Source organism: Eretmochelys imbricata, chromosome 1 (genome assembly GCF_965152235.1).
Source record: "Eretmochelys imbricata isolate rEreImb1 chromosome 1, rEreImb1.hap1, whole genome shotgun sequence".
NCBI classification, from domain to species: domain Eukaryota; kingdom Metazoa; phylum Chordata; order Testudines; family Cheloniidae; genus Eretmochelys; species Eretmochelys imbricata.
The window spans coordinates 257196942-257215335 of record NC_135572.1 but is presented as its reverse complement, the minus strand read 5'-3'; the positions used below and the strand labels follow the sequence as shown (position 1 = coordinate 257215335).

Genomic DNA, 18394 nt, shown 5'->3' with positions numbered 1-18394 from the left:
AGTTTGTTTACTTTTAGCAACTCCCCTTACGTATTAGGGGGGGTTTAGAACCCCCAGCAATAGAATACATACTGCTAGTGGGGCTCCAGGGTACCTCAGCTGGCAGCAGCAGAAGGTTCTTATTCCAGAGCGGAGGTGACCCTGCCTCTGCCTTTTTTCCTTCTCGCTTCATCCCTGCTGCAAACTTCCTAATATTTTATAATGAAAAAGGGCAGGTAACCTACAGCTAAAGGGGAAGTACCAGCCACCCTTCTACTAAGGTAAAGACGACTTACCTGGCTATAATGCTCACCTTCAGTCGGTTTCTTCCCCTCACTCCAGAGCTCTGCCACCAAGTAGTCATCAGTGATTGTGGCCAGCCTCTAAACTCCTGTGGTAACGATCATGTACACTGGAGCAGCAACCTATCTATCTGTTTGCTTACCTGCAGTATCAGTGTAGACAGCTACCATAGTGCCCCACAAATGGGAATAGTTTGGCTACGGCTGCCCTTATGAAGTTCAGTTTCCACATAAAACCAACCTGAATTAGGGCTTTTAACTGGTCTGTGGAGCACTCACAGACAGGTGCCTTTGAAAGGAAATTGTACTTAGGTCAGTGGAGCATCAAAGAGAATGGCTTGAGAAGGGAGCATGGGTTGACATATTTCACAAACACTGCCACAAGAGAGCTAGTGAGGTCAATGGCAGGGAGAAGGAGGAGAGCTGAACAACAGTGTCTCCTGCTTTCCAACTTGAAGAGGTATTGCTATAGTGATGACTCAGTCATCCAGGAGCGATCACCATGACCACCTCTATGAAAGGAATGAGAAATCCAAAACTGTATTCCAAAGATGACATTTTTAGAAGTTCAATAAATTGTCTAAACAACCCTAGGTACAAATAATTATTCCTTCCTTGCAACTATGCCATTAACTCCTATTAGCACATGTACATTGAATCTGTCTTATCTTGTTTAGAGGACATTTCAGAGACATTTTAGTGCATCTCATTGCAGTAATGCATAGTGACCAAGAGAAATCCAACTGCTGGGATGAGAGGAACAACCTTTCTCACCTATAAAAACACCCCAAACAAATCCCTGATTTTTTAAATGTATTTTAATACAGCCCCCCCTTTACATTTTAAATCACCAGTAACTTCTTTGGGGGGGCAACTACACTTCCATTGTACCAGTCAGTATCCTAGGACAACAAATTACACCATGTGCTTTCATGGCTTGGGGTTAAGTACAGTACAAAACTCAAATTCTGGCCAGCCACATGCCTTTGGTAAAATTAATGTCTGGTGATATTACATTTTCTTGAAACTGAGAAAGTCACACATTGAATTCATGTAACATTTTAAAGTTTAATTCTGTACAAATTCTTTTCTTTAAATGAATTTGAGCAGCTGTTGTTCCAGACTGCCGTTTGAATGATGTTCAACATGTAGGATGTAAGGACTGAACTTCAGAGAACAGTCTCTCCAAATGCCTTGATCCCTGGTAGATTTCTGTTTGAGGGGGAAGGGTATAAAGTCTAGTAAACATCCACAAACGTACAGGTCAAAGTGGTCATGACTTTTCCTCTTGACAACTGACAGTCGATAAATATTTGTTTAGTTTTAAAAAATTCATTCCAGTACATGCGACTCATTCATTTAAGCAACTGGCGCTCCTCTCCTTTGAGGCGTTTTTTCCGGGGCTGTACAAAATCATCATCAGAGTCATCACTAAATTCTGGATTCTCTCTCTCACTCCGACAGTAGGGTTGTATAGGGAATTCTCTCTCTGGATAAAGGGTCTTTAGGAGTTCTTCAAAGTAGGCTTCAAGTTTCATGCCAGCATCAGCCACTTCTGAATCAGGCTGTTGGGTGAGTTTACAATAATCAGTGCATCATAAAATAGTTTGACACTTATAGCACCCAAAGAATCTCAAAGTGAAAACTACAAAAATCAAGTAGCAATAAGACACAGACATCCCTGGGAAATGGGTGGCAAACAACCAGCACACAGAACTCTGCAAAAATCAGTGGTAGAGGGGAAATTTTGGCCAAGGACATCACAGCTAATTCCGTCTCTTACAAAATGGACATAAAATCTAATGTTCAAGAACAGACAAGATCATTGGTTTAAGATCTCCACTGAAAAACCTACTTAAGAGATCATACATGGTACAAAGTTTAGCCACTTCAGAAATGGAAGGGTTGGGTCAATTGTGCCACTAAGACGACAGAGTATTTTGTACCAGATGCTTTGACTGCTATGCTGCCATTTTTCCGCCTCTCTCATATACACAGCAGAATATAAAATGTTACTGACATGGATGATTATACCTTAGGACACTAACCAGCCCCATGGTGTTTCACATCAGCAGCCCTGGCCAGTTTCCTGGTTTAAGCAGAGGCTAATAGCTAAAGCCAGTTCTAGTCAGGTGTGCCTCCTTCCTGCCCTACCTGGGACATTTCTCTCTTCCCCAGGGTTCCACCCCTCACTTCAAATGAGGAATCAGCAGATGGCTAACAAAGCCAGCAGTGGCCAAGGAGTTCTTAGCATGGCAGTCAGAAGCCACTGTGTACTTAAGAGCAGGACAAGGTGGGTGGGGAATGAAAGGTTCACTACTCATTGAGAGGTCAGGGAAGGGAGGAAGGGCAGTGGAAAGGATATTATTCTGCAGATAGGAGGCAAAAGGCAGAGAGAGAGAGAGATGTAAAGAAATATATAACGGTTAAATAAGCGTGCATAATAATGGTATATGTAAAAGGGAATTTTTCTGTATCTGTCAAGATGACAGCTCTCAAAACTCTGCTAAAACAACTTTAAAGGTTGTAAAAATCAGAAAGCTGGTTTGTCTCTTATCTACAGTGGATTCTTGGTTCGTGTAGATAACAGGGCAAAGCAAACCCGACAAGGTGTGTGGTTTCAGAGTAACAGGCGTGTTAGTCTGTAATTGCAAAAAGAAAAGGAGAACTTGTGGCACCTTAGAGACTAACCAATTTATTTGAGCATAAGCTTTCGTGAGCTACAGCTCAAATAAATTGGTTAGTCTTTAAGGTGCCACAAGTTCTCCTTTTCTTCAGACAAGGTGTGAGATTTACTAGCCAGGTGAAGATCTTGGACTAGGGAGGATGGATATTAACTAGACAGAACTAGCGAAGTTCAAGGTCACAAGATGAAGATAAGAATAAGACATACAAAAGCAATGAAAAGACAGCTAGATTGAGTAAGAAGGACGGTAGCAATGGTTAAAAAGACAAGAGATATCAATTAGAGTTTTTGAAGGATAAGTAAAAGATGTAGTAGAGTTACGATGGTGTGTATATGAAAATGTTTAGAATAGAATGTTGACAGATAAGGAATTTTAAATAATCAGTGTCCTGTATACCTGTACAAGGTATAAAGGACATGTGGAGCAATGCAGGACCCCTACCAGACTGGACCAGAATGGCTCTGATGAGAAAAGAAACAGACTACCAGTGCCCCAGGACTGTATCCTACTCTGATCTGCTTTACTTATGCTCTATACTTAGTTAAGGTGGTAATATAGTGTCCTAAAATGTTGTTAAAGTTTTCAACTAATTAAGCTTAAGTAACTGGTGTGGATTGTGCCTTTCACCCAACAGAAGAAGCCATATTAAAATCTGCTCCTATCCATTTCCATAGAATAAATGGTTACTAACTGTAACTGCACTTTGAGATGTGATGCAGATGTGTATTCCAAGTAGGTCTGTGCACATGCTGGAGCTAGAGACTTTTGCCAAGCAGTAGCCGTAGAGCAGTGGCGCTCACGCTTCATGCCTATAGCCCCTCCCTTGGCTATATGAGGCGACAAAACCCCATGTCCCCTCAGTTCTTTTGCACAGAATGCTCGGGGAAGATTGATGCTGAGGGGATGGTGGGTGGATTGTGGTACACACGTTTGCATCCTATCTAGAAGAACCAGAGTTACAGTAAGTACTTGTTTAGTCTTCTTTCAGTAGATGCAGACACGTATTCCAAGCAGATAACGAGCGAACCCCATCTGGAACGAGGACTTAGCGTCCACCTGAGCAAGGACTGCAGGACTGCTCTTCTGACATTAGTGTCTGCTCTGGAAGAAGCAACGATTGCCTAATGATCTGTCAAAGTATACACAGACAACCTTGTGACCACCCGACAAATGTCCAATATGGAAATGTCATTGAGGACCACCACCAAAGTTGCCTGTGCTCTCGTCAAATGTGCCCATATCTGCTGAGGACACGTAACTGATGCTATTTCGTATGCAGTATTGAAGTGAGAGGTTATCCATCTAGAGATGGATAACAGAGACCGCTTGACCCTTCATATGGTCTGCATATGATACAAACAGGGCAAGGCGAAGCACAAAACTGTTCCATTTTGTTCAGATAAAAGGCTAGACAGCATCTAACATCTAGTATATGGAGGCATTGCTCCTCGGGGGAGGAATGCAGCTTGGGGAAAAATACAGGCAAATACACTGTCTGGTTCAAGTGAAACAGACCAATTTGGATACAAAACTTTAGATGTGGCCAAAGCATAATCTTGTCCCCAGAAAACTGCGTTTAAGGAGGACCAGCCATCAGGGCCTGCAACTCACACCCCTTCTGGCACAGGTAATGGCTATCAAGAATGCAGTTTTCTGGGACAGGAGGCAGGAAGCAAGGGGCTTACATGGCGGCCCCATTAGACCCACTAAAACCATGTTCAGGTTCCCACAAGGGGACCAGCTCTGTGACCAGAGGATGCAGGTGGAGTAGTTCTTTCAGAAATCTCATCACCATGGCATTGGAGAAAAACAATTTTCCTTGGACAGGCAGATGAAATGAGATTTCAGTCTTCAGGGACCACTCATGGCTCAGGGAGAAAACCCAGTGAGATGATCCATGAGATGGTTCTGGACCCCTGGTAAGTGGACAGCTATTGGGGTGGTATCATCTGATACAGACCTGTCACAGGTTGATTGCCTCCAGGCAGAGTGCTCTGTTGTGGGCTCCCCCCTTATTTGTTCACATAGTACATCACAGTAATATTATCTGTGAGTATGCGAACCACTGAATGCCTGATTCAGTCCCAGAAGGCACAACGTGTTGTGGATGGCCCGAAGCTCCACACTGATATGAAGCAAGGTCTCCTGTTCCGACCACAGACCCTGCACCTCCAGCGAGTGCAGATGTGCTCCCCAAAACAGAAGGGATGTGGTGGTAACCACTGATTTGGTGGGAGAGGGCCGAGTGAAGGGGACCCATTGGCACATATTCAATGGTGACTCACACCAGTGCAAGGACTCCAGGACTGATGAATGAAGGTGAATCAACCTGTCTAGAGAATACAGGGCAGGGCTGTAAACCATCCTGAACTACATCTGAAGAGGACAAAGGCGTAACCGGGCAAGATGGACCACCTAGGTGCTGTTGGTAGTGGTACAGTTCCCTGTTCCCATGTGGTCCAATAGGCTCAGGCACACATGGACTGTCGTGGACAGCTGTGATTGCAAGCTGAGGCACAGCTGTGGAATCATCTGGAAGTGACTGGTCATCAGGAACACCCTTGACCTCATGGAATCTAACAGGGCCCCAGTGAACACTATTTGTTGAGTGGGGGCCAAAGTCCCAAACAGTCAAGAAAGTGTAGTATGGTATCAATGTGGGCAAGAACCTCCCCTCTGGAGCCTGCAGCAACCAGTCATCAAGGTAAGGAAAGATATGGATTTCTTTCCTCTTCAGATATGCCATGACTACCACCATGCATTTGGTGAAGACTTGGGGGCGCAGCAGAAGAGAGGCCGAACGGGAGAATCACGTATTGAAAGTGGCAGTCTCTTACCATGAAGCAAAGATACTTCCTGTGACTCGGTAGAATAGCCACATAGAAGTAGGTGTCTTGAAGGACCAGAGCTGCAAGCAAGCCATTTTGAGACAAAGCAGGGAGGATAGATATATACAACAAACTACACTAAGATATAAACTTGTGAGGTTGTGAAGCAATAACTGCATAGAGCTCCAACTCCAGCAAATGGGCAGTAAGAAGGAACTGGGGGGGTTTGGGGTGCCGCCACCACATATATCCAGGGGAGGAGTGACAGGCCCGAGGCATGAATGCCATCCCTCTACAGGTACTGCTAGGCAAAAGGCTCTGGAGCGTGGGGCACGCATACACCTACTTAGAATACACATTTGTATCTACTCAAAGAAGAATTAATGCATATTTAATCCTGGTGTAATAACAATTAAACCAAACTGTTTGCTACTGCCTTCTTTCCCTTCTTCCTTCTATGGAACTGTCTCTACTACATACTAATCTAATACAAAAGTAATTTCAAGTGAAATCTATAACTTCATTGAATAGGTCTTATAACCAAAGCAAGATTAATTCACAAAGTTATGTCATGTCATGTCATTTGCATCAAGAAATTCTACCACCTGCCACAAATTCTGCTTTCTTGGAAATATATAAGCTTGTAAAACTATACGGTTTTACTTTTCTGACCTCATTAAACTCAGCACAATTTTGGAAAATCAGTCTGAAATCAGCCACAAAATCTTCAGGTTTCATATACAGTGGATGGTTCACTTGCAGTCTTTTTTTGATTGTTGACAAGTCCATAGGCTTCTTTATTATTTTGTAGTATTCAGGCACCTAAAAGAAAAAAATCATCAATTCAATCAGATATCTCTCTCACACAGACACACACACACACACTTTTAATCATCATTTCTAGGCAAAATACTATTCAGTTTAACTCTTGAAGTATAGTTTTAAGATGTAAACATAATGCCTTCTTCCTTGAGCCTGGCTCCCTGTGAGTAGCGAGACACAACTCTGCTTACCTTTATGATAAGATAAAGGATCTATTTGGATTTATTTCTACACCGCTAAGGCCTGGTCTGCACTACAGACATTAGGTCGACATAAGACAGCTCACGTCGAAATACCTGTGTAAGTGTCTATACTACAATTTTTCTCCCACTGATTTAACTTGAGGTGGAGTTATTAGGTCAACATAGCGCGCAAGAGCTGTAGCACTTAGTTCGATGTAGTTAGGTCGACGCAGTGTCTGTGTAGACACGGCATTGCTTACATTGCCTGTTGCTGCTTTTCACAGCCCGTCCGCACCCCACAATGCCTCGCTTGCATTGGTGCAAGTGCTCCTGGCGAGGCCGTGCACCGCCAACAGAAGAAGCATAGTATGGACACAAAGAACGGATGTAATTACTATGGTTGCTATGGGGCAAGCTAACTTAAGTCTATTTAATTTTGTAGTATAGACATGCCCTAAGTGTTCTCCATACTACATTAAATGAAAATGGCAAGACTAGTTAAAGATGCATTTGAGGTATAAACAGCTATCTATCGATCTATATATATTAGTACCAATAAATGATTTAAACTATTACTTCAATCCTTTCACCTGTGCAGCCAGGCTGTTGTCATAATACAGTGGTGCCCAAACTTTCCTGCTCTCCCGCAGCCCTTACCAGTAATGGAATCTGTCTGCGTCCCCCTCCATTACTGCACAGTTGGCTCAGCAGAGAAGCTTGGGCTGAAGGCAGAGCTGGAGGCTGAACTGGGGCTGGGGGAGGATCTGGGGCTAGAGGTGGAGCGGGAATGAGGGCAGAGCTGGGCTGATGGTAGAGCAGGGGGGAGCTGGACTCAGGGAGGAGTGGAAATGGGGGAGAGCGGGGCTCTTTCCCCACCCCCCATGGGGGCTGTCCCAGGCCCCGCCAGTGCGCACCCCCAAATGTTCCTCTGTGCCCCCCAGTGGGATGCGCCCCACAGTTTGGGGACAACTGTCTTAATATATGGGGTCCAACTGTACAGGAGATTTACAAATTTAAGATAGCTTTTCTGAAACTCACGTCATAGTTTTGAACTCCTGTATCTGACAACCTGCTCAGGCAAGAACTAAAGTGCACTCAAGGTGCGTGGGGTGATTTCCCTGCTATCCAATAGAATAGAACCTGTATTTCAAATTCTGATGGTTCACAAGATATTGGACCTAAAAACCTGTGACTGATCTAGGTTGAGTATTGTAAGGACTCTGCCTCAGGAGGAAGAGCAAATATTTTTGAGGCAGAAGTTTTTTATTTTTTAATACAGTAACTGATAGAAAGCAGCTCAAAAGTGTTGGAATGTTAGAAGCAGTCTGGAGTGAAATCAGTGGGCAAAATGCAGGTGAGGCTCTCAAAAATAAAGAAATGTAATGTATCGTATAGCTACTGCCATGTATGCAGGGCACATTTTTGTTTAAAAAAATGAGTTTTCAAAACTATTTTTCAAAGGGATTTAAACCTCAGTGTTCTACAGTAGAAGTACTCGGTAATATTTTACATCTTTATGCATCTCTTCATCTCCTCCTTTTTAAATATTGATTTTAAACAAAATCAGAAATTTAACTCCAAAAATGAGTCACTGTTTCAATATCTCCACAATAAAAGGGTAAGTTTCCTTTCACTTAGATCTGCCATTTTACGGATACATCAGTGCTTAGCTATAATAGCAATAGGCACCATAGATGAACCGCAGATAGCTGCAGTTTTAGAACAGAGGAAATACAGCACAATATTTGACTAGATGAAAAAGTGGTTCATGTAACTTCACTTTAAAAGAAGTTAACTTGCCTTACAGCAACATGAAGTGTTCCAAAGATGCATTTCCTTTGTCAAATTGAAATAAATTATCAGATTAGCAGCTTCCTGTGTGTGTTTAATTAAACATATGACACTTTAAAAAGAAGATAGAGGGTACGTAAGGCATGAAGTTGCAAATTTTAAAAGATGTGCAAATTTTAAAAGATGTAATTTTGTATGCTCCTGCCTGGCTCCTATGCACAAACAATGAGCGAATCCTGACTTGCATGTCAGCAGATGTGGATAAAATTCGGTCTTTAAAAATTTTTTCTTTAATCTGTGTGTAATTTTTCTCTCTCTGCAATTAGATGCAACAATTAGAACAGCTAATTTATTTCACATTCCAGATTCTTATTTATGAACCAGAAGCCATTCTTTTCTCCCCATCCACCAACAATCTAGGCAGATCTGTGAAGAATTTTAAGATGTAGTCCAAGTTGTGGAGTTAAAGTATGTGCTTGTACTACTGACATTACAGAAAGAGAGACTTCTCTTAAGGCTCAACTATACTTACAACGGTGCAGCTATAGCGTTTAGTGAAGACTCTACCTATGCTGATGGGAGAGCTTCTCCTATTGGTGTAGGTACTCCACCTTCCCACAAGGTGGTAGTTATGTCATAGAATCATAGAATATCACGGTTGGAAGGGACCTCAGGAGGTCTTCTAGTCCAACCCCCTGCTCAAAGCAGGACCAAGCCCCAGTTTTTGCCCCAGATCCCTAAATGGACCCCTCAAGGATTGAACTCACAACCCTGGGTTTAGCAGGTCAATGCTCAAACCACTGAGCTATCCCTCCCCCCTGGATAGGAAGGTTTCATGTCAACGGTAGAAGCCTTCCTATCCACATAGTGCTGTCTGCACTGGGGATTAGGTTGGCATAACTATATCACTCGGGTGTGGAAAATACTGGCATACATTGGTAGCGTAGATCAAGCCTCTCCTTCCATTTTGAGTTCACACAAATAAATGCTTCATTGCTGTTAAATGTAAATAGCACCACTCATTATGCAATTCAACGATGTGCCAACTACCACTGATTTCAAAAGAATGCAGCAACACTCAAGATGAAGTGGGAAAACCAGAAGTTAAGGGTTAAGTCATGTTTCATGCATAAAACACATGATTTTTAAGATGTAGTGTACACTTTATAGTAAAGTTTGTTAATTTACTGCAATTGGTAACTAAATCTCACCTTAATCTCTGCTCGGATTCAGTGAGCACAGAAATTCCATGCATCTAGTATCAACCTTTTACCGCTATCCTACATTTTGATATTTGTTACATTAAATATCTGGAGTAGATTACTCTTCTGATGATGGATTTGTTACCAGTAACGCCCACAGAAGTGCTGGTGCCAAGTGCTCTGACTCTTTTATAAGGCAAAAATGACAATGTACATACTGTAGGAGGAACTGGATCTTGAAAAGCCAGGCTCATTTCATGGCAGTAGAGGTACAGCAGTAGCCTTTCACACTTCTGTATATAGGGAAAGACAGAATGCCTGTGTATTAGAGAATGCTGCGATTTTACCTTTAATAATTTATTATGCTAAAAAATTCAGGCAGATGTTTAATACTTCCCTGCCCCCCCAAAACAAAATCAAGCACATCTGAAAATTATGCAAGGTAGCCTATTTCCTCTTGTTTTTTCCTACCCCCCTCCCCCCAGATGTTCTGGTTTAACTTGGATTTAAACTTGGAGAGTGGTCAGTTTGGATGAGCTATTACCAGCAGGAGAGTGAGTTTGTGTGTGTATGGGGGTGGGTTTTTGGAGGGGGGTGAGGGAGTGAGAGAACCTGGATTTGTGCAGGAAATGGCCTAACTTCATTATCATGCACATTGTGTAAAGAGTTGTCACTTTGGATGGGCTATCACCAGCAGGAGAGTGAATTTGTGTGGGGGGGTGGAGGGTGAGAAAACCTGGATTTGTGCTGGAAATGGCCTAACCTGAAGATTACTTTAGATAAGCTATTACCAGCAGGACAGTGGGGTGGGAGGAGGTATTGTTTCATATTCTCTGTGTATATATAAAGTCTGCTGCAGTTTCCATGGTATGCATCTGATGAAGTGAGCTGTAGCTCACGAAAGCTCATGCTCAAATAAATTGGTTAGTCTCTAAGGTGCCACAAGTACTCCTTTTCTTTTTGCGAATACAGACTAACACGGCTGTTACTCTGAAACCTGAAAATTTCAGACAGTCAGTAAAAGCAAGTCAATCATCATTACCAAGAAGCCTAATTGTGTTTTTTCCACAGCGCCATCCAAGAGAGTGCCCCCCTGGCTGCAGTTCTGCCTAGAGTGTCTGGTGCTGCAAAGACTGCAGGGTGAGAAGCACACCTCAGCTCTAGTTCTCCTTATAGTAGGAGCCTCCATTTTATACCTATAGACTAAAGCTAGAGTGCAGAAAGCCCCTTAGAACCCAACATTAACTAAAATTACTAATCTATTAATACTGGGTAAAATACAAAAAACAAGAGGCTCTGGGAAACAATTTTTCCAGAACATTAGGTCAAAGAGACTGAGCCCAGGTTTCTGTTCGGCACACTGCCACAGTTGGAAGGAACAGAGGTGGCTTTTATAGCTTCACCTCTAATATTCAGAGCCACAAAGGGAGAACACAACATGCAGACCCTGCTCCAGAGGCTGCTACTAATGCAACTGCGACACCAGAGCACCTCCCAATATTGGGGATATGCAGCGGCCCGCCAAAAAATATTTTAGACTTCATAGTGCTCTATGAATGAAAAAGAGCCCTCAGAATAGGCCTTTTCCAGGTGTGGGAAACCAAGGCAAAGATATTTAACATCTTACTCAAGACAACTGAAGAGCACTCAGTAATTCTTGGTTATATTTTAAATGTACGGCCAAGTTCTCAGAGCTGTTTAGAAATCCTCCAGTGAACTCTTATTACTACCACCAAATATATAAAAAGCAGCATTTACAAAACGACTGGACAAGCAGACTGGTTGAATGAACAACATATCCTCACCCGCCGATCTATTGGTGCCAATCCCATATAACTTTCTAGTTTTCTTTTTTCAGAGCTCTGATTGGGATTATCACAATCATATTCTACTTCCGGCTTCGACAAGTCCCGACAGAACGTGCAAATCCACTCTCCTCTAAACAAGGGGAAAACAGATATATTACTCCGGGCACCTGCTAAAGTTTCATGGTCTTCAACAGAGGGTTTCCAAATGCCTTTGGACAAGTTGTTCATTTCTATTTTCTTTTTGCACTGTGTCAATTTTTTTGCAACCACCAAAAGGAGGGATAATGATGGAAAAGGACATCTCTTTGGAAGAAAAGCTCACTCATTCCTGAAATTTTTGGAATAGTTTTACACCAAAAAATAGCATCTATTTCCACTAGTTTTGAAACCATTCATATGGGTTGACAGATTAAATTCAAATTTTAACAGCAGGTGCAGTTGCTGGTTAGGAGGCAATTTGAAGAAAAAAGTACAAGAGAAAAGGAGAAAAAATTAAAATTTTGGGATGAAAAATGGAACAGAATAGGCAGAGTGCAAAACAAATTCAGAAACCACAAAAATAGAGCAACGGAGAGGTTGGGACCTGTGGGAAGTATATTTTCTCATTAGAAGTTAGCCTATAGGCTATAGTTTTCTATTCTTAACAAAATAACTTTTCAGCTTTTTTTCCCCTCATCTCAGTTATTCTTGAGAGAAAACTCTAAATGGCAGGGGAATAATGGTTCACAAACTACTTTTGCTAACTACCCTTCCCCCCCTACCATTAGTTATGCCCTCAAATACTTGAGCAATCTTAGCGAATGTTTGTGGTTTAGTAAAATTCTTTAAAGAGACACCTGCATCTTCACGAATAACTACAATATGGCTGAATTGTATTAACTTGCTTACAAGAATGAATAAAGACAGAATTCAGCTATGATGATTATGAAAAGTACAGTATTAACATGCATGTATGTACCACATATCTGATCTAATAATATAAACATGACCTCCGGCATTGGGGTTAGTTTCAGGAGTAAGTTAAAATTACTTTTGACAGTGAAACTTGTTAAAGCCTACATCAGAACTACAAGTCCTCCAGAAAAACAGACATACATCCTGTTAGGATAATTAAAAGATTTCTAGTTTCTCCTAGGCTAGCCTGAGCCTGGAGGGTAATGAGTGACTAACTCTTTGAAGGCAAATGTCAGTTTGTTTGCTTTTATTTTGAGAATTAACAACTACTTATATTTTAGTAACACCTAACCACCTGTAACAGAGGGAGCCTGTGCTAGGTGCAGTACGGAGGTATATCTGGGTCTCGGCCCATCTCTGAGACAACAAGAAACATTTGAAGGATGGAGGAAGGAGATATTCAAATACATACAAATCATGGCAGAAATGGATCCTGAGCACAAGAGAATAGTAGCCTTAAGGATCAGTATGGGGAAGATGTTCCATTCACTGAAGAAAGCATAAATAAACGTATTGAAGGCGTGAAAAAAAAAATCAAGGCTGGCATTGTTGGTAGAGTAAAAAAAAGTCTGGTGCTGAGGGATGGAGTTTTAAGACCCATAAGGTCTAAGAGTAACTCGCTGATATTACTGCATAGTGTATATACAGGTAACATATGAAAAATCAGAAACCTGCTAAAATTATGTTCTTAAAATGTGTGCCAGGCAGGACAAGATATTCCACCCAAGACAAAGGAATGTGTCTCCAAGGTAAATCAAATGAAAATGTATTTACATAAAAGGTAAAGAAAGCCATCAAGCTAACAAGGGGAGGAAGCAACCACTCAACTATCACTACTAGGGAAGGAACTAGCATGAAGTCTTCACCAGACCATGTTGCATCTCTTCCCAGCAAAAAAAAAAAAAAGGAGAACTTTACCAGAGAATACATTTCACAGGTTCACTGGTCTATAAAGAAGGGGGAGCAAACTCAAGTTATCTTTCACCTGAAGAGACAAAGGAACCAAGCACTCTGTCCAGGACCCTTCACAGATCTCAGAGTCTGGTCAGCCATGCTGGAAAAGAGACTTTGTGAACAAGAGAGTCTAATTTGTTAAATAAGGTTTTAGCCTAAAAAGCATATTTTTACTTTTATTTGCTTGTAACCCTTTCTACCTTTATTCCTTACACTGGGTATCACTTAATCCTATGTTCTTTTGTTAAATACACTTGTTTTACTTTTACGATAAGCCAATTCAGCACTGTTTGAAGGGAAGGGTGTGTTAACCCCAGTTAAGCTACCTGCCTCCAGTATACTGTCTCTTTAAAAGAGCAACAAACCTAATAACTTCTCTAAGTATTCAGTAAGAGGGCTGGACACTATAGGGCAGTGGCTCTCAACCTATTTACAATTGTGGGACGTATATGCGACCCACAGTGTATTATGTGGGCCGCATCCAATACTACCCGTATGGCCCTGAGGATGTCACATGGGCCACAGCTGTGTGTTGACTGGGCTGCAAGCAGCCCACAGGCTGCAGGTTGAGAACCACTGCTGTAGGGAGACATCTCTGGGGAAGCTGGGGTTCACTCTCTTACCCACAAGGCAAGGTTTGGACTGGCAGAGAGCTGAAGAGTTTGCTGGCAAGGCATACAAGCTTGTGTGTCTGGGAGCTGTCCTACAGCTTAGCAGCAGCAAAACTCACTTGGTGAGGCTAAGATGAGTAACACAGTAATTCACAATTCTCTGAATCCTAGCAGCTTTTCACACATATTTAGCCATGAAAAGTGTACGTTAGGGACACGGTATGACAGCAGTTTTGGTGGAGTGAAGAGAACAGATGTCAGATGGAAAGGGATTCAAGACAGAGTACAAGGAGAGCAATTCAAGGCAATGGCTGTAACAGCATGTTCAGGGTGAAGGGCTGCAAGTAGGAGAGGCAGCTGGAGTCCAGGGCAACTATTTTGAAGGGAACGGACCAGAAGACAGTAAGGAGCAAAAGGGACAAAAGAGGGAATGAGGGAAGGTTGACAGGATGGGATGGGGCTGAGGGGCAGGTTTAGAGATGGGAGTTCAAGTGTGAAATCTCAGTATCGGTGACGGTACTGCTCAGAGTTAAGAGTACTGGCCACTAGTATTACTATGCACTTTACAGATTTGAGCCCCACTTGGAAACTTTTTTTTGCTCTTTGCCCCATTGAATAAGCTCAGCAAAAGCCACAGCCAAAGAAAAGTTGAAACTTTAGAAAGATATTTCTGGAATGTTTAGAAAACCCAATAACTGTACAATGTGACATGAAAACAGTGATATTTTCCTTTACACTGAGAGGACAACATTTAACTAATAAAAAACAGTTGTTATCCATCATATTCATACAGTCTTTGCTTATGCACAGAGGAAACAAAATTGTAGAAAGCTGTTATGGTCAGCAAAATAACAGTGCTGTATTTAAAGGAAGACAGCCCCATAGTTTGGAGATTCAAAAGGCACATATTCGATGTGCATAGACTAAGTACAGTACTTGAATATAACTGGTATTTCAAAGCCTGATGTGCTACTAGCAATCGTTCTAATCAAAGCATGTAAGCAGAGCTGACCAGCGTAAGAAACTGTAAACTAAACCAGTATTTAACATTTATATCAAATCACTGAACGCTGACCATCTTATGGTAAACACAAGGATGTTCAATATTAACTTAAGTCTTATCCAATGCTCCTATACCAGAGTGTCACAAAAATTTCATTTTTACTCTGGCAAAGCAGCTGACACCAATAATAAACTTTAGAAATACTAAGGATACGTATCTATTTTCAAACATTTATACTTAATAGAAAAATGGATTTTTAATCTTCTGATTGTTCCAACTGGGCTGAGCAAATTGCACAGTTGCCTTCCAACAAACCAATTAAGGCCTATAAAGATTAGTCTTGCTTCTTCTCAGTGCTTACTGAGGTAGTTTTAAAAATATTATGAGCAGACAGCAAGCACTGTGCCCTATGGCTGATGTGGCCCCTGTTTAGAGCTTTTTCTTTAAAAGAATTAAAAAAAAAAAAAACAACAACGGTTTGCTGTCTTAAAGGATTCTGTTTAGAATGGTGATTCTATGGCCCAATTTTGTGGCTACAGATAATAATAGATGGCCCAGATATAAGCAATCTTGCCAAGAAACTGCAGCATTTTATAACAGCTTTTGCAGCAGCACTAGTTCAGGTTACACAACTCAAATTTAGTTAAATCCTGGTTTTCACCGACTCAAACTTTCTTAGGGCTTGTTTACACGTACAGAGTTGCAGGGATGCAGCTGCACTGATGCAGCGACACCGCTGCAGTGTGTCTGGTGAAGATGCTGTATGCCAATGGGCAAGAGCTCTGTCGTCGGCATGATAAAATCACCTCCGCAAGAGGAGGTAGCTATGTTGGTGGTAGAAGCTCTCCTGCCGACATAGTGCTGTCCACACCAGTGCTTATGTTGGTGTAAATTATGTTGCTCGGGGGGTGGTTTATTCACCCCCCTGAGCAACATGAATTATGCCAACATAAGCTGTAGTGTAGAGATAACCTTAGAGTTATCTTTTGGGGCAGAAAGGTCCTGTACTTGGCCTCACAACCCAAAGGTGGTTTCTTCTGAGCAAAGTTTGGCAAAATTCATTTGGTCATTTTTACCTAGGAAAGTTCATCAGTGAAGGGACATGACAAGAAAGGTGGAACACTTTAGGGCATTTCTCACAACACAGGAGCTCCCCTCCATTCTGACACACTGCACACCAGTCCTCATTGGGGTCATCCTCTTTTCTGCTGTCTCCAATGTGAGGGGTACCCATCCATGCTGTCTTCCCACTGGATGTATTCTCCTGAAGTATCCCTGGTCGGTCACCTGTGCTATCTGGAGCATCTGTTCTTAAGACTGTTTTGTCAGAAGTGGTATTATGACTGCTATCCAATAGCAGTGAGGTGAGTATGCTTCTTGAAAAGTTGGTCTGTAGGAAAACGCAAAGATGCTAAGATACATCTAGATGCCAGGCTGTCAGGTATAATTATCAATGCATAAACACATTGAAAATAAAAACATTACTTTTTTCACATGTATTGTTAGTCATGCCCCTTATAACCTCTACACAGGAATTATCACTGTTATGGCTTCAGCCAATTTAATACAGCAAACTAGTATAACAGGACCCAAGTAGGTTAGCTCTGACATTTAAAAAACTGCTTCCAATAGAAAACTATAATAATCTTCCAGTAGCAAATAGGTCTTGTGCTCCTAAAGTTGAGCATACGCATTAGTAGTAGCAAAATCTCCAAACACCATGTGAAAGAATTTACAGTATTTATAAGATTCCCCCTACCTCCCAGATCCCCACAGACTATGGCAGTCTGATCATGTCAGTTATTCAGTCATCCCAGTTTATTAAGAAATATAACTTGTTTTGGAATCTCACTTCATCCCTTTTTAAAAAAAAAAAAAAACAAACCCAACAAAACACACCCACTAATAGATTATGTGCTTCCCTTAAAGTTAACACCTAAGAGTAACGCTCTAACAGAATATTTGTAATTTATTCTATTTCCAATAAACGAAAACACCCTCCCCAAAACCCAAACTCAGAAGAGATTCTTTATTATTGTTAATATTACATTCCGAGGCCGGGATTCTTCATCTGTTTCTTGCTTCACTATAACAATTGGGAAATCATAGTTCTCGTGGGATGTACCAGACTCCTGTTTAATCCTGATTGGCTCCAACATGACAACAGGGACTCTGTGTGTAGAATCAGCTCCTGGTGGCCTGCTGGAGGAGCCGGAGCTATAGAGGATGAGAAGAGGCAGAAAGAAGAGAAATGAAGTTGCTGGACATCATCTGCACCATTCAAGAGAGCACAGTGCTTTCAGAAAAATCACACTTCTTGTAGTGATTAAGACTCACGACCCTGGAATACTACAGTATTTTCCATTCTCTACATTTTGAGGCTACCGCACTACCCACCATAGAACAAAAATCTTCAGGTTTTTTAAAATAGGATAGTAAAAGGGGAGAAATGTTTTTAAAATAGGATAGTAAAAGGGGAGAAAAGTAATCTAATCCTAGGACTGCAGAATTGCTCAGAGTTTTATTTTCTATAGGTCAGAGGTTTGGAATACAGCATTGGTTTGTTTAGGTCCCATGGTGAATGCACTTTTCTCATTAAACTCCACCCAATACAAATTTTAACAAAACCTAAAAAATAGCAATATTTTGGGAAGTTTTTGAGAGGAGAACAGTTACATTTTTGGAGAAAGTAAGTGTCATTCCAGCAACGTCCACCCAAACACCACACACTGGACTATATCCAGTCAGGTCCTTCCCTCAGAATCAGGTTCCATGTCACTGCTTTTGTGCATAAACATAACAAAAAGAGAAAGGACATCTTAACCTTAAATTACGATGGAATTTCAATTTAATTCAAAACATAGGAGACTGCATCCTAAAGGAGAAGTTACTTACTATATACAGTAAGTGGAATTATTTGAGATGTTCTGTCCCTACGGATGCTCCACACAAGGATGTGCATTAAGTCCATGCACTCATGACCAGAGATTTTTCAGTTAACAGTGGCCACGGGTCTGCACCTGGGCTGTATGCCTCCTCGTGCCTCAGTAGGACAGCCTATAGGAAGGAGTAGATCCATGCTACTCCAGTTCCTTCTCCACTTTTGAGCATGGTAGGACTCCAATGCAGAGGGGAAAGGAGAGTAGATGGTGGAGCACCCATAGAGACCTAACGCCTTGAAGAATTCCAGGTCCTGCCCAAAATAAGTAAACTCTCCATCTTTGAGTTATTGTCCCTATGGGAACTCCATGTGAGCAAACACCCAAGCAGT

The 18394-nt window shown here is 41.7% G+C and overlaps 1 protein-coding gene across 2 annotated transcripts in view; it reads right to left on the bottom strand.

Annotated features, from left to right (window-relative positions):
* Positions 1–1081: 1081 nt before the first annotated feature.
* TRIM24 (tripartite motif containing 24) overlaps positions 1082–18394 on the bottom strand; it is a 139470-nt gene continuing 122157 nt past the window's right edge. Inside the window, exons 14-19 of one of the 2 annotated variants that reach the window (XM_077828263.1) lie at positions 17172–17340; positions 16200–16513; positions 11599–11731; positions 10012–10086; positions 6469–6618; positions 1082–1846 (exon numbers count right to left, since the gene is read on the bottom strand). In XM_077828263.1, the coding sequence (XP_077684389.1) occupies positions 1637–1846; positions 6469–6618; positions 10012–10086; positions 11599–11731; positions 16200–16513; positions 17172–17340 (1051 nt within the window). In that variant the 3' untranslated portion in view covers positions 1082–1636. Of the gene's footprint in view, positions 1847–6468; positions 6619–9802; positions 10087–11598; positions 11732–16199; positions 16514–17171; positions 17341–18394 lie in introns of those variants that run through there. The other variant, XR_013347313.1, reaches the window with a different exon arrangement.